This window comes from Nannobrachium achirus (genome assembly GCF_963921795.1).
Source record: "Nannobrachium achirus genome assembly, chromosome: 13".
NCBI classification, from domain to species: domain Eukaryota; kingdom Metazoa; phylum Chordata; class Actinopteri; order Myctophiformes; family Myctophidae; genus Nannobrachium; species Nannobrachium achirus.
This window is the reverse complement of record NC_137833.1, coordinates 42,195,225-42,211,966: the sequence shown is the minus strand read 5'-3', so window position 1 is coordinate 42,211,966 and position 16,742 is coordinate 42,195,225. Positions and strand designations below refer to the sequence as shown.

At 41.1% G+C, this 16,742-nt stretch overlaps 1 protein-coding gene across 2 annotated transcripts in view; it reads right to left on the bottom strand.

Moving 5' to 3' along the window:
• Positions 1 to 7,433: 7,433 nt before the first annotated feature.
• Positions 7,434 to 16,742, bottom strand: part of hspa12a (heat shock protein 12A) — a 46,331-nt gene continuing 37,022 nt past the window's right edge. The window contains exons 8-12 of one of the 2 annotated variants that reach the window (XM_080739916.1): positions 16,033 to 16,119; positions 13,947 to 14,051; positions 13,380 to 13,638; positions 12,259 to 12,362; positions 7,434 to 10,666 (exon numbers count right to left, since the gene is read on the bottom strand). In XM_080739916.1, coding sequence (XP_080596042.1) covers positions 10,035 to 10,666; positions 12,259 to 12,362; positions 13,380 to 13,638; positions 13,947 to 14,051; positions 16,033 to 16,119 — 1,187 coding nt within the window. In that variant the 3' untranslated portion in view covers positions 7,434 to 10,034. The remainder of the gene's footprint in view (positions 10,667 to 12,258; positions 12,363 to 13,379; positions 13,639 to 13,946; positions 14,052 to 16,032; positions 16,120 to 16,742) is intronic. The other variant, XM_080739915.1, reaches the window with a different exon arrangement.

Here is a 16,742-nt window from a genome sequence, read left to right as displayed (position 1 = left end):
CTTTCATAAGCAAGCTGTCATTTCCATCACAGCACAAACAAAGTGCATTTGTATTCACTCTGACTTCTTGCAAGCTGAGCCATCAGCTGAGACACAATACCAGTCAGAAGAAAAACTCTCCTGCTGTATATTCAAAGCTTCAAGCTTGACTACATTAATAGTATTAATAAAACAGCAAATTGAATGTGTGGGCGAGGAGGTGGAGGTTGGAAAGTGTCTTGAAATCCTCTAAAAACACAGTCTTTGTCTCTTTTTCATTATTGTCTCATTGAAAGTGAAAGCTAATGACAAAATAACAGGCTAATTCCTGTAATTAAGTCTGTTTGTCTGAGGTAATTTGCGAGTGACTGTCTGCGAGTGACAGCAGTTATTTCTTATTTTTGAGCTGGCAGCTTTGGTGGTGCAGGCTCTGTTGTTAGCAAAGCATTTAAAGACAGGTCATGAATTTGCAAAGTATACTTAATTATTAGATGTACAGTAGGTGGCAAGAGAAAAATAGGTCCCCTGAGGACACGTTGCACAACAATGTTAACCTGTGGCCATGAGCTTTCATGTATACTATCCCTCAATATTATAAGGAAGGCATATCAATATTACCAACTTGCTATTTGGACAATAATGATAAAAAATCCACATAATAATAATATAGTATTGTAGAATGGATCTGACTTATATAAGTGGACCTACTGGAATATAGTCCGGCTGCCTTTTTTTTTTTTTTTTTACTTAAGTATGACATTTGGTATATAGTTTTCTTTATTGGCCTAAAATGTTGTCTATATACACACACATTCATGAAACCACCTGCTGACCACCTGTCAGTATTTTTAGTTATTCTGAAACCATTACAAGCATTTGTTTTGCATGAAAAATATTCCTTTGGCTAAAAACGCCCCCCACAAAATTTTGAAAAGTGATGACTCATCACTGAACCATAGTTTTGTGGGGCTGTAAAATAAATAAAAGAAATTGCTCAATGCTGACAGGCGGTCAGCAGGTGGATTCATGACTGAATGTATATAGACAATATTTTAGGCCAATAAAAAAAACAATATACCAAATTTCATACCCCACCTCAGGGGCAGCCGGACTAATAGAAATGAATGGGGCTGAAGAACTGTAGGCTGCGTAATCTGTCTCATTTACGGTACATCTCTGCGTGTGTGTGTGTGTGTGTGTCTCTGTGTGTGTGTGTGTGTGTGTGTGTGTGTGTGTGTGTGTGTGTGTGTGTGTGTGTGTGTGTGTGTGTGTGTGTGTGTGTGTGTGTGTGTGCGCGCACACACACGTACGTGCATGTATGTAGGTGTGTGCATGTTCATCTCTACTCCTGCACACACTTGTAAAGGTTACACAAACATTACCATTCAGTGATACTTGTTTGACAGGGAAGAGAGTAGGCCCTACCTGTTAAGTAAACAAATTCTAATAAAATTAAACTATGCCAGCGGCCAAATCATCCAGCAGAGCCTTTACTAGTGTGCACAAAATGGAACCAATACATGTCAAGCTCCCCCTTCTCTTCTGCATGATTCTATTGGCGCATCCTGGCAGTTTCGCACCCCGCCGCTACCTTGTTGAGACTGTGTGTGGGAGGACATTGGAGTCGGCAATTGAAGGGCCGCTTCAAGAGAGTTGTACCTCCAAATTGCCGTAGCAACTGCTCTACTTCACAGCCATTTTGGGGACCCCCCCCATCCAATCTCTCTCACTCACACACACACACACACACACACACACACACACACACACACACACACACACACACACACACACACACACACACACACACACACACACACACACACACACACACACACACACACACACACACACACACACACACACACACACACACACGGCTGTGTGTCTAGCTAAAAACAACCTTGCCCTATGAAGGGTTGAGTGGTACTCTACTGCCACTTGTGTAGGAATAACACACTCACTCCCTAAATGTATGCTGGTTATTGAATCACAAGTGTCTGCATACAGTACGTTAACTTCATATTCCACTGGTTAAATCATAACTGGGGATGCTCAAAGCAAAGCAAGTAAAACAAAGCTCACAGGCTGATACCTCTCACATAGTTTCATTTGGTTTTAGCACTATGTGGTTGGTTGAGAAATAAGAAAACAGGACTGCACTGAGCCCATGAATAAGAACACACACATAATGCCATGTGCACAATAAATGGCTTTTCCTTTCTTTTTTTTAGTTTTAAAAGAAAAAAAATAGAATACAAAAAAATACATTGTTTTTGACTGAATTATACCACTAGACGATGCTTAGAAATGTTGACTTGATCTCCTAAAATCCACACAATCATATGCAACATTGTATTGTATTGTTCATTGTATTTTGTTTGTTTTGTATTTCCCCATCGGGGTAGCCGAAAGTGGAAGTGCTAAGTAAGTAGAAGAGGCACTGCCAGGGATATGTCCCCATGAATGGATGTTGCTCACCTCGTCTTTCTGGGCTGGGGTGACCATCTTTAGTGACTACCAGGAGGTATGGGGTGGCACTGCAGTTCTGCAAGGCCCTGGCACATGAAGCCTGTTGTGTAAACACCCAGAAATGTATGAGGTAGGCTAGCAATTAGAGATAATTAACATCCCTGCATCACCCATAAACCCACTTGATTATACCTTTATGGAAGAATTGTGTAAGACACCGTCGCCCCCTCTCTCTTCGAATTTGTGAAACTGACTGAAAGATCTATGTTTAGTTTTAGTTGATACCTCAATGTTTCATTGTTTTAGTTACTCAAAATGCAGCACTTCACTGGAGTTTTTAAGGCCACTCCAGGACTAAACAATTTAGAGTAAAATTACATTAAAAGAGAGGAGGTGCCAGCCAACACAGGGTGTTGGATGATTGCTTTTTGCAAATGTTATATTATATTAATAACGTATATTTATAAATGTATAAATTGTATATATTTTTAAAATCGATGAGTCAGTCAGGGATGGAATCGTATGGGGGAGGGCAGGAGATACTAGTTCACCAAATGATGTCATTGTCCTCTCAATTTACAATTCCGCCCATATCCACTTGGAGGCAGTGTTGTTTAACAAAGAAAGACTCTTCTAAGCATTTACACTGCAGAAATGGAGTCAAAAATGATTGCCACAGTAAGCCTATAATGTTTTATATAGAGAATATTGAATGTGCTAAACAAATACACTTTCCTTCCTGTCTATTTGTATTTTATGTGAGCATTTGTGTGCCTGTGCAATCTTACAATACAAAGTATCATTGTGCCAGTGTGTGTGGTATGTGTTTAAACTTTGAGGTAGGTTTGCAAGCTTATAGATTAGTCGTTTTTAATCTATGCTTTATCATTGTGTAAATATGGTAAATATGCACGACGTGCATGGTTCCATGTGTCTCTTGATTGTGTACTTGGTGTGGAACCTCCATGATAGTTTCTTAAGAGCCTTGGCAGACATACAGTATACTGAGCCTTGGTGCCCTGGTAGAGGGAAGGCACATTAACAGGAATAACAAATGTATCACTTTATACTTTGGAAACCTGGGTCTCCCAAGGTTTTATCCTTGGCCCACTCCTTTTGACCAAATCTCTTCACAGAAAATATATAGCCATCTACAAGCTCAGTCACAACTCACAAGCTTTGTGAGCTTGTAGATCTAACACTATTATTACAGGCCCAGAATAGGGACAATATGGTTCACATGGTTAAGGTAAAAGAACACATGAAGTACACAGGACACGAAGAGTTGTGGCTTAACCACTTAAACCCTATAGCTTCGTTGACCGGTGTTTCCCCATGGTGGATATATCAGACAGAGCAGGCTATTTTTGTCATTTTGAATGTTCGCCTATTATGACTTCCCAGAAAAGGGATGCAACAGTTCATGTGGATACATTCTTTCTCCTTTGTGGTATTCATCACTGTATATTTGCGTATACAGTGAAACGTGTTGCGAGCTTGTAGATCAGCTATTTTCGGTGTGCATCAGCATCGTACAACAAAGTAACGATTTGACATCATTACAAAAAATAAACAGCCTCAGTAATAAAATAAGTCTAAAATCTCTCAATCTCACAAAGAACATGCATGAAAACAACCATCTATGATGATTTCACCTGATCCTCTATGTGTCTGAGGGGTGAGGCATATGTGCCCACACTGACTCCTGCATGGCCTGCTGGTAAACATGGTCTTTAGGGGGGGGCCAGTGGACACACCATTAGCAAGGGGGAGATGCTGACTATTGACAAGGATGGCTGGGGGCGGCTGGAATCCCAGGGGCTGCAGAAGAACCAGAGAATAGAAAGTGCAGGCTTGTCAGGATGTTTTCACAGAGATATGTCTAATTTAGTCATGCAGATATTGTTTCAATTTAGTCATCATCATTGTGACCTTGACCTTTTCAACACAAACTTTAATCATATCTTCAGGGCAGCCTCCTGCTAATTCCCACCAAGTTTCATGAAAATCTGTATTGTTTGTCTGTGATCTTATCTTAAGACAACTGGAATGGCACAACTTGACTACTTTATTAGGCCTACTATTAGACAGAAATGCAAACAGCATGATGAGATACAGTCATACATTTGGGCTAAAAAGGATAATAGGCCTACAAAGGATAATACAAAAAACAATTCTTAACATAAAAAATACAAAACACCAAAATAGGCTAGTACAATAAATCAACAAGTAGCTCTATAAAACACTATGTAGTCTACAGGGGGGTCGGCAGTGAGTAAGTGTCATCACCTTTCTATGGGAGAAGTGAGTTTCCCCTCCCCATCCTGAAAGATAGATTTTCATCATCGATTTTCCAGAAATAGTCTAAGCTAAGTGCATGTACGATGTACCTGTATTGTCATCTGAGGATGAGGGACATTGTTATAATGGTGTTTATAGCTCTGGAACTCCTAGCGCTATGGACTGGTTGTTGGTCCTCTCTATATTCCCCAGGTTCTATGTTCCCCTCTCTATGTTCCCCACCTCACAGCATTAGTTTTAGTGAGGTTAGGGTTAGGGGTAGGTTAGAATAGGTGGTAAGAAAGTGGGGAACATAGAACCTAACAATGTGCAGGTATATGTGCCTAGACCGCCTAGACCAGGCAGTAGGTAGGCCATATTATGCTTTTAATCTGTTCGAATTTGGCAGAACTAATGACGTCAGAGTGACTTTGTATCTAAAGCAGGGCTTCGCAGGCTACTCCTCCCTAACCCTGATTTCCCCAAATTCCCCCCATGATATCATGCACACTGCACAGTAGGCTAAAGCAACAACAATACAATAACAATACCTTGAATATTGTCTCCGACGGTCCGCTCCTCTTGCCTAATCAATTAGCCTACAGATTGATCCAGAACAGCAGCCATAAACAGGACTTTGCTACCGCAAGTGTCAAGCTGCCATTGATCACTAGGCACAGCCAGTCAGGGAAACCGTTTTTGACGTCAATAATTCAAATGTCCAGACTGACTCCAGACTTTACTCCCGTGGGTGATGTTTCTATTTATTAAGAGTAGGCTACCTACAGTTAATCGCAGCATAATTTAAATACAAATAAAATATAACGGTAAAAACCGTATGATCTCCCCGTGTGCCCATATCAATCAACTGTGACTTGTTGCACCTGTGCCCTTTACCTGCCTTATTGTTAAGGCCTCCTATGGCAAACCCAGGACTACAAACCATGGATTGACTATTGCACATACAGTATGAAACAGAGCTGTTACCTTTAAATGTATTTTGAGAAAAAAATAATGCTATTTGTTCCAAAAGCTTTATATCCTGTAGTACATATAGGTCTATATAAAATGTCACAATGCGACATAGCTCTGCTTATACAATGCTGTACCCCCGCTCCAACTGTAGGTAAATATGTTCCCCATTTTCAACTGTTTTATTTTATTTGGACACTTGCTTTGGCAATGTAAACGTATGTTTTCTCATGCCAATAAAGCTGCTTTGAATTGAACCCTATGGTGAATGGATATTATTGAATAACTCACAATTTAGTTTACTGCTCTATACCTACCTAAAACTGATATTCAAACAGATATTTGATAGGCTACATGTGCATGCAGCCATGCACATATCGCTTGTTTATTAAATAACACTGCTTTTCACAATTAAAACTAGTATTGGTGCCACTGCCTTGTATAACACATTATCACTAAGGTGATGGGGACAGCTGGGAAGAGGCCTGGTAGTGTCTGGGAGTACAGGGCAGGGGTCTTTCATGTAGGAAGGGGCCAAATGCTTTTTTCTAGTTTGTAAATTGGAAGTGGAAATGGAAGATTCCCTGCTGGCTCGGCTGTGGTAGTGTCCAAACTGTCCATGTGTCCTTGAGCAAGACACTGAACCCCTAACTAATCAGATGAGCAGTTTAAATAATAATACTTTTTATTTTAGAAGTGGACCTGTTCCTTCACTGCATTTATTCTTTATTATGCAACTGAGCCAGAGTTAGGTGTTTCCTTAAGTCCTTTTAACCATGGCACAGAAAACACAGAATACAAAAACACTAGACTGAAGTGAATGTTCTTTGAAATACACTTTTTATTGGATGATGACAGTCTGAATGTCAGTAGGCTACTTGGTATGGATCAAAGTACAACCAATTATTCAATGAAAATGAGCAAGAGAACAAGACATTTAAGAAACTCAAGATGGAAAGAAAATCAACCCACGTATTTAAACAAAAGTGTGGAAAAGTATGAGTGGCAATTTTGGCAGAATACCACAAGCTCAGGTTAAGTGAAACTTCCATGTCCTGAAGTACTTTATATTCTAGATAAAAGTGTTAAGCTAATTTCTTTTTTCGGTATGCGAGCTAGCTAGACTGCTACCCATTAGTTCCACTCAGATACAGACTTCAGATCAATCAACAGAATATTGTTGTCTTTACATATTCACCAGATGCCACATGGCACCTTATGCTGCCTTACACAAAGAGAATATAATGCTAACATTGGCTTAACACGTCATATAATTTCAGCACAGCTTTATAGTATAAAGCAGCTACATAAAGCGTATCATGTGCATCAGCATCACATAACATAGAAGGTTGCACAAAATACAATTGTGATAATCTAACAAAACATTATGATACACAGTAAAATCCTCAGTGTTCATTTATACATTTTTAACTGAGAATGTGCAAATGGAATCAAGCATGGGACGCTTGTGGGTCCATTTGGTTACATGTGTACACTCTGAGAGTTAAATGAACACTCAGAATTTAATAATAATAATCATAATATAAAATATGGTGTCAGTTCCTTCCACTCAATATGTGTAACCCCCCCCCCCCCCCCCACACACACACACACACACACACACCCTTTCTCTCCCCCCCCCCACACACACACACACACACACACACACACACACGTGGGCACTGTGTTAGACTTGAGACTAATTATGAAAGATTATTTAGGTAAATCAGATATGTAGTGGAGTGTAGTCTAACACCCACGCCTTGAACAACCCCTATGTAAAGGGGACTGCTTCTGAGGACGGGCTCAGAAAAGAAATATGTCAGAATGAATTTAATTAACTTTTCACATTGATATATGTGGTCTCTGTAGGCAAAATATAGCCACGCTTTCCTCCATGAATCATTAATGAGGACAAAAGTTACAAATGTAACACCGGTTCCATGAATCCTGACCACCTGAAGGTCAGCAGGGATGAAATAGAATCTGTTTGAGTAGATAGCAATCATCTTTTTCTCCCATTCCTATGTTGCTCATGCAAACGTGCATTGCAAGAGATTGCCGAAAAATACATAAGGGTTCAAAGCTTGTGCAGCTTTGCACATTGACACTGAAAGCAAGAACAGCCCCGATTCACAGTTTAAAAAGAGAATGTTAGATTAGAAGACATTACAAAAAGAAAACAATTAAAAACCTGTCAACTCATCTTAATGAGCAAATCTATCAGGGGGTATTGGAAGAGGACCTAAATGTTCAGATATGTGTCATGCAAGTAAAAATGGCCACATGAAGCGACAGAAGGCTTAAAGTCACTGTCAGAGTGACCCTCGGAAATGACTTCAGAAGCCACTGACCCTGAAATGAGGTGCCAAACCTGCTGACTACAGTGAATCAATGCTGAAATTGCAGGTTGTACATACAGTATTAGGCACTCCTTTCATTAAAACTTAAAAATAATTGTAGGCCTTTCCTTTTATTATTCTGCAAATTCTGTACTAGATGTCATTGCGTGATTATTGCTGACAATATCCATGTCGTCATATACAGAAGTTCAATAGGTTCATGTTTTTTAGGCAATGCAATGCCTAAGAATACCAGCATTTGTAAGGAACTATATTGATGCCTTACAACTACAACCATTTAAAACTTAAAAAGTAGGAGAGCCAACAGCCAAAATGTTGTATTATTTGCGTTTCCTTTTTAGAACCTTTTGGGAAAACTAATAGGAGGGCCAGTAGATAAACCATAACAATGTACTGTAAGTCTTTGAATGACTGGACTGACTGAACTTAAAAAACAAAATCTAAAACAAACACAAGATTGCTCTCAATTCAAAACTAATTGACAGGTGAAAAACATCTTTGTCAAATGTTTTTAAGGACGGAGGTATTCAAGTTTCCTTTCTAATTAATTGCAAAGAAAAGCATCACACAGGCCATTCTATCACATGTTGTGAAAGGAGTGCAACAACCAGACCTGCTTGGGCCTGTCATGCTGTGGCTGGTGAGGACAGAATGGAGAAAGACATCCACGTGAAAGCACACACACATACACTTTGCTGTAAAGCTGCTAAAATAATGCTAAAAATCTGTACAATATTTAAATACTGTATTTACAGAAATAAACATATGTTCATAATTTCACCTGTCCCAAATGGCCTGCATGTTTGCATTTGTGCAGGACATCACCTGGATTAAAACATGTTCAAAGCAGGAAAACTCAGTGACCTTTTCTAGTTGGCTTGTTTCAGAAACACAAATGAATAAAGGCAACATTTAAGCACATTGCATGGCTATTTTAAGATTGGATTGCAGATTCAGCTAGCAGCACATTCCACTATGCCACATAATGAAACAATTTCACATTCTAGGATTCATATTTCACTGTGGAACTTTTCTTTACCTGTAGTATGTGGGAATTATGCACTGCTGTTAAGACCACACAGTCTCTCAAAGCCATTTACTACTCAGAACTTTGTTTTACCTCTTGCAGGAAAAAGGTTCAGTATTCCACATCCAGCAGCTAGCTATGACAGCAAATATCAACAAAAATACGATCATCTGCTACTGCTATACTTGCAACATAAAAAATAAAAAAATGAAATTTTCAAGTGTTTTCAAGTGGAATTCTGAAAGCCTATGCACCATATGTTAGGGGGAAAACTCTCGCTGGCATCACATGCCTTTCTGCGAGAGTGAGATGGATACAGATTTGAAAAGCTGTCGTAACTGACAAACCATTGCGGTTCTTTCATGTTTCTGTCTCATGGAGCTCAGTTAAATGAACGCACAGGATTTAGCTGTGCAGCAGCACTCTAAAACCTGACTTAAGAGCATTTTAGAGTAATTCATAGAAGCCTAATGTTTCTAAGATGTTTCTGCATTACTATTGATGGGAAAAAAAAGAAGAGAGAAAAAAAGGCGTGCCATGAGTCAGTTTTACAGGTACACTGAAATCAGATAAACCACATAACCATAGAAGAACCGGAGTGGCTCTTATTATGAATTATTAATGATGAGAATATCTGTCTGTTCTGTCTATGTCAACACTATGAAGCATCTCATCAGTGGAGATGGTTAACAGAGCTACGAGCTGGGGAGCAGAAGTCGTCCAAATCGCCTGTTTTGTTACTAGTGAGAAATAGACACTTCACAGAGAATTCTGCCTGTCTAGCACCCATGCAAAATGAGAAGTGAACAAGCCTTCAATTACCTTCATCCATATACCAGCAAATATTCCTCGCTCACTGAGTGTGCACTGTGTAAGATGTGATGGTTCCGTTTCCATTGCTTCCTATGAATTCACTAACATCAACTCCCCTCATCCCCTAGCTAATGAGTGAGGAAGTCTATGCTAGCTTTGACGGTGCGTTGGGTGGCTACGTCCACCGCCATTGCACGGATCTCTGTGTCACCAAACTGCATGAGCGTCTGGATCTCGCGGCGTGGCGCCGCGCTCTCTGTGCCGCTCACGTCCAAACGTAGCGTGCCGCACTTCTTGACACCGGACTCACTGATGAAGCCCACACTCTCCTTCTCCGTGGCGTAGACGTGGATCACGATGACCTGCTGGGACGGCTTGGCCGGTGTGTAGCTTCGCTTCACCAGCTCGCCCAGTGACACCGACTGGTCGGCCTGAATGAAGGTGTCGAAGACATCAGTGCACCAGCGCGTGCCATCCTTGACCAGTAATTTCTCTGGTGGGTGTTTTCCCTCCACGTAGCGGTTGAGGACCCCCACACCATAGGTGAGGGGTGAGCGGCGAACTTTGATTACACCAGGGTCCAGGCCAAAGAGCACAGCACCCTTGAGGATGGTGAGGCCAACGTCGTGGGGAATGATAATACGACTGCGCCCCTGGAGCATGTTCTGGACAGCTTGCTGCAGCAGTGGTGACTCCGCAAAACCTCCCACCAGGAACAGAAACTTGATGTCGCTCACCTCTGGCTTGTCAAACAGCTCAGCTGGAAGCAAAATTGGGAATTGTGTTTGAATTAACAATCGGTTAATTTCGAAACAAGAAAAACAGGGGAAACTAATTGAGTGCACTCGAGGACAGAAGGCTATTTTCTACAGGGAGAGAGGACGTCTGTTTCAGAGTAAAATAATTGCAGGCAAACTACAAGCCTCACTTTATTCTTGGTAATGTTCGGCTCAAATTACCCGGTGAACCTTAATCAATTTACACTAAGTGATGAATGCATTATCTTACATTTGGGACCATCGCTAATGAATAAATGTGAAACCCTGGTACGTCATCTAATTGATCCCCAGCATGGGAGCAGTACTGGTATAGTCAGTGGCATTGAAATTGATGTCTGTGACAGCTCAGTTGGATAAACTATACATGTGTATACCATACATGTATATACCAAGTGCTATCAGTGGACTCATATATTCAAGGCACCTATGCTATGGCAGGGCAACCTATCTTTCTTAGATTCAAAACAGAATTAATTATGGTGTTGTGTCACTTTCTAAGGAATTAAAGAAGTTATAGTGCACTCAATATGCCTGATTTGAGGCAAAAGGAAGTGTTCATGTTAAATTAAACCAATACATGTCTTGATATACTATACTGTCCATACTGTACACACACACACACACACACACACACACACACACACACACACACACACACACACACACACACACACACACACACACACACACACACACACACACACACACACACACACAGTATGTACATGTTTTCTTTTCTTTCGGGTTGCATACAGAGCACAACCAAAGCAGGTGGAAGAGGACATTTTGTGGACAGCAGCAGTAACGTTCTACACGTCAGCATAGAAAATTAACGGGAGTGTGGAGGCCTCTTGGACAAGCCCCTAATCAGTGCAGTGAGAGTAATGGTGAAAGTGATAGGCTAGCTGTCAGCTTACACAGCACAGCGTGACTTTGATCGTCCTGCCAGAATTGAAGCAACTCTCTGTGCCTCAGCACAGCAGAGAGTTGCTGCTGAGACTCTACTTCCCTGCACTGTAGAGTCAACAGCGCGCGCGCGTGCGTGCGTGTGTGTGCGCGCGTGTGTAGATGCATATAGCTGTCCTTGACATCTAAACCAACATGAACTGCTGCTATATGCTAGCATTAACTGCAAGCTGCCTAATATACATTTATGTAAAGGAAGGGAGGAGAGCGGACATACTAATCACATCAAGATCAAACTTTGTTTCGAATACAGTGTTTTGGAACACGAGTGGTTTGTTTGATATTGTCGCTGTCAGGTGGAAACCTTGTATGTCCAAAACTGTGACATGGAAAGAATAACCTGTGTTGGTATGGATCCAATGTAGTTATTTAGTCACAAGTTCTTGTTAACATTTTTCATTGGTTAAATATTGATACACTCAAAAATGTATAGCAATTTTTGCTAATTGTGTGTGACTGTAGTATGACCACGTAGTAGAGCAAAAAGAAAAAAATATAATATTTTAAAAAATAAATAAAAAAAATTTGATAAATGGAGATACAAGGTTTCTTTTGCCTGACAGCGTTGTTCACACTGATGATGTCACTGGATAGGACTGTGGCTTACTGAGGTGCTGGATGATGTGGTCAATGGTGGGTTTGAAGAGGGAATTCATCGCATCTGGATTCATTCTCAACATCCCTTGGGAGGACCATTTGACAAAGTCCACACTAGAGAGGGAGGGGAGAGGAGGAGAGAGGAGGGAAGGGGAGGGGAGGAGAGGAAGATGAAATCTTGGATTAGAAAGCTAAATTAAGATTAATGTATGATAGTGATGGTGGCTCATTGCTACATTATTATAAACAGTAAAATCCAGATTGTTACTTTTGCCAGAGTTAAGACAGGACTTGATGACATCACACATTGTACTTTACAATACAAACCCCAAAATCAATCCTCCAGTTCTAGGCAACACAGAAGAGGGGGAACCTTTTTTTCTCTTTTTTTCACACAACTCCTCTAAGATATTAATGACATATTAATATCAATATTGAAAATGGGTGGTCTTCCCCTTTAAATACTTTGAAAGGGTGAATTACAAACTGGCTATGATGGTTTTATATGCTCTGACAATTACAGACGCAACAATAAAAATATAATAATAAAGCAAAATGCATAATGCGTAAATTTCATCTTTACAGTACAAGCCTACAATACAGTACATCAGATCTCAAAGCCCATGAGGATCTTTGATCCACTGCACTGCCAGTATTGCTCTCCCTGGAAGATATATGATGTACAATACATTTTTGGTATTGCTTACACGCAGCAGACTTTCAAGCCATTCTCTAGAGGCCTATCTGTTTTCTAGGCACTGCTCCCAACAGCACACCAAATACTGAAAACAGCCTATAAGATCGCTCTGCTCTGATCCTTGGTGTGTGTTTTGTGTGCATAGTCTGTGCAATCCATGCGAACGCATTGATCCCTCCCAGGGTTTCTCAGCACAATGACACAGACATTTACAGTCAGTAATCAGAGTATTCTGTGCACCACTGCAGGCTAGGGTTTCAGCCATTTAAACCAGCCAACAAAAACAAATACAGTACATATCCCTGACATGTAACAATAAAACAAGATGCCAAAAAATACAATACACACACACACACACACACACACACACACACACACACACACACACACACACACACACACACACACACACACACACACACACACTGACTCACTTGCTCTTGCGCAGGGCATGTTCAACACTGTGGCCCCTGAACTTCTTGTAGTAGTCGATGAAGGAAAAAGGCAAGTTGATGTTGAGGGGGTTGGTTCTGTCAGGGGCCGCTGCCCTCTTCCGAGACTCAAAGGCAATCATCAGGTCGACCCAGGCGGCCGGCCTCTTGATCTTGAACTGATCAATGAAATCCTGACCAAAGATCCTACACAGGAGCTTCTCGAATTCATAATCAATGCCGATGGAGCCATAGGGACCACCTATGCAGAGAATGAGAATGGGAATGAAAGTCTCAATCAGTTACACTGTATGGCTCAATTGACATGGTGTGAACTGTGAACTCAAGCAGAAGGATGAGAATCAACCCTTTTGTGTGACGGTAATTCCTATAACGCATTTTAGCAGGTGTTATTTTGCAGTCCTTGTAATGTCTATTTTGGAGGGATACAAAACATCCACAGAAGGGCACAATCGGATCAACTGGAAAGAAAGACGATGAAATGGTGATTTGAAGAAGAAAATAAAGAGAGAGAGCGAGAGAAAAGGACATGTTCAACAGAACTCTTACCCGAGGCTTTGTATAGCTCCTTCAGGTGTCCCTCTGGAAGTCGGATCTGATGGACAGTGAGGTCAACGGTTCCTCCACCACAGTCAACCACCACATAACGGTCACCTACACACACACACACAAATAAATTACATATTGTCGTTGTCGGGTGGAAACCTTGTGTGTCCATCCAAACCGTTCGTTTTTAAAAAAAAAAATTAACTAAACTAGTGAAAACAGCCGATCTACAAGCACACAACGCCTCTTCTGTTTTCACTACTTTTGTGCGACGGCCTTGTCTGATGAAGCAGGGCTTGACTTCGCGAAAAAATGTACAAATTTGAAACTTGGAGATACAAGGTTTCTGCCCGACAGTGACGATATACTACAAGTGCAGGGGCTCATGGATATGCCATCCAAAATGTATGGTATCTGACATCTTTCTATTAATTCATGAAACCTTTATCGGTGAGTGTGTCTGTCGCCAGTCTAGTTACATAAATGAAGTCATTTCATCATTCTCAACATGATTTTTGGTTCTGTCTTCCAACATCTGGAGTTTTTCGACCAGAACACTGCTCCTATTTTAGGAACAGGCTCGAGGGACTGTGAGTTGTTGTGACACAGTGCCCTGGAAAACATCTCTCCAACCAGACAAAAAAGTATTGTTGACCTAGATCTTCTACCACTTAGGTTTTTAAAAGTTTTACCATGAAGCATGCTCATGGTCTAGGTCAGTCAGGTGGATGCCAATTAATAGCCTTAGAGACTTCACGCAAATGAGGACCTTTTCAACTTAGTTGCTAAGTATCTCGCATCATGTTGCAATACCAACACACAGTCCATTCATTGAAAACAAAAAGTCCTACCTGATTGTATTAAGCAAAGTTAAACTCACCAATATTGCAGCTGTACGGAAAGCTTGGGTTATGCTCTTTGTAACAGTCAAGCTTTTGTTTCATAAAAATCCATGTCAATAAATACCGTGCAGGTGATTATTTTTATTCTACGTGTTCAAGTTTTGAAGCACTTGTTTTCATTTAATAACACAACATCCTGCTGCCTGCTGCATTATGTGCAATTTTGACACAGGTGGCATGCAGGACCGACGAGCGCTTCCAAACTCACTTAATAATGACCTGCACGGAATTTATTGACAGAAAGTAGGTCACAAGTAACACAGCGTGATGGCGAGAAGCGACCGCCAGATCGCGCTTTTTCTTTTGTCCACCGACCGGAAGTCAAGGGTTGACGTTCGTCTAAATTGGCACATGCAGCTGTTTGACGTTAGCTGGCTGCTGGAGCGCCCCAGCTGACAGCAATTTCATCCACATACAGAGACGCATGTGACACACTCACGGACTCACGGTTCGACCCTTTCATACTAACTGTGACCTGGCGGTCACAATAACATGTCAACGTCAGATTTTTAAGAAAGAAAGACTTGACAGATACAAAGAGGATTACCTAAGCTTTCTGTACAGCTCCAATATTGGTGAGTTTAATGTTGTTTAAAACTAATAGGACTTTTTGGTATTGCAACTTTGGTATTACCCAGATAGCATCATAGCATCTACGTTTCTTGCGATTACACTCGCAACACACACTGTGGAACCTCACAGCTAGGAACAGTAGTATTCTAAAGACAGGTCCTTATTAATTATTCAATAATTAAAGCATATGAATCCTAGGGTCCCTATTTTTGCAAAAATAGCCAATTTACAAGCTCACAGCACAATGTAACGCAGCACGTTGTGATCTTGTAGATCTAGGCCTTTTTCGGCGAAGATATTTAGTGTCGAGCGAGACAAGGAGGGGCCTAGTATGGACTGGGACTCCTGTCCACTAAGTATATACTGGGTTAGGTTAGTTAACTTGAAGACAAGTCAGTTAGTCACTGCAGTGACTAATGACCGACCGATGTCACTCAATCAGTGACCAATATGAAAGTCAATAAGCTAGTTCATCATCAAAGTGGTTGTTGCCCCGCTCAATAACATAACATTTGATTGGCAGCATAGGAAACAGCAAGAGCAATTATCCCATAAAGAAGAGGGAGGGGGAAAAAGCAGAGTGAAATGGGAGTAAAAGAATAGAAAAACTCTACCTTCTTCCAGCTCCGACCATAGTTCCCCTACGACATTTTCCACCAAAAAGGTGCGGCTCTGGCGGTTGCGTCGGCCATGCTCCTTGGCTGGTTATTGACAGAGAGAGAATGTCCCAGTGAGTGTGACAGCAGGCAGAAGCGCTTGTGTGTGTGAGGCTTGTGTGTGTGCTATTGACCATATTCACACAGCGGCCATTTTGTTCTTACAGCATACAATAGGAGTTATGAAAAAGGAAAACGGCCACCATGTAATATGGTCAATGTGGAGGGCAAGCGACAGGCTGTGCTATGGTGCTCAGAGTGCTGGGGGGGGTGTTAGCTGGGAGGTGAATTAGCAAGGCTCCAATGTGGTCCAGATGGCACATATCGACAGATGCTGCCACTGTGAAATTTAATTCAAAAATGTATACTTTATAACTGGTTCTTGCAAACGGTCCTGTTACAAGTGATTAAAAGATATTCTCAGAAAGTTTGCATACCTGTATGTGACTAGTGAAACAAAAAGTTAGCTAAAGGCCTTTAAGGCCTCTTAGGACTTGAAAAAAAAGGGACAAAATCGTGATGACACAAGTCTAATGTGTGACCTCTTTATCACTGACTAACAACAGGAAGACATGGTAGTAAAGAGGATTACGGCATCGTAGAAGATGTCAGATGGACATTTCCTCCCAAACAGGGGAAACAATACAGAAAAGGAAAGAGTACTTTCC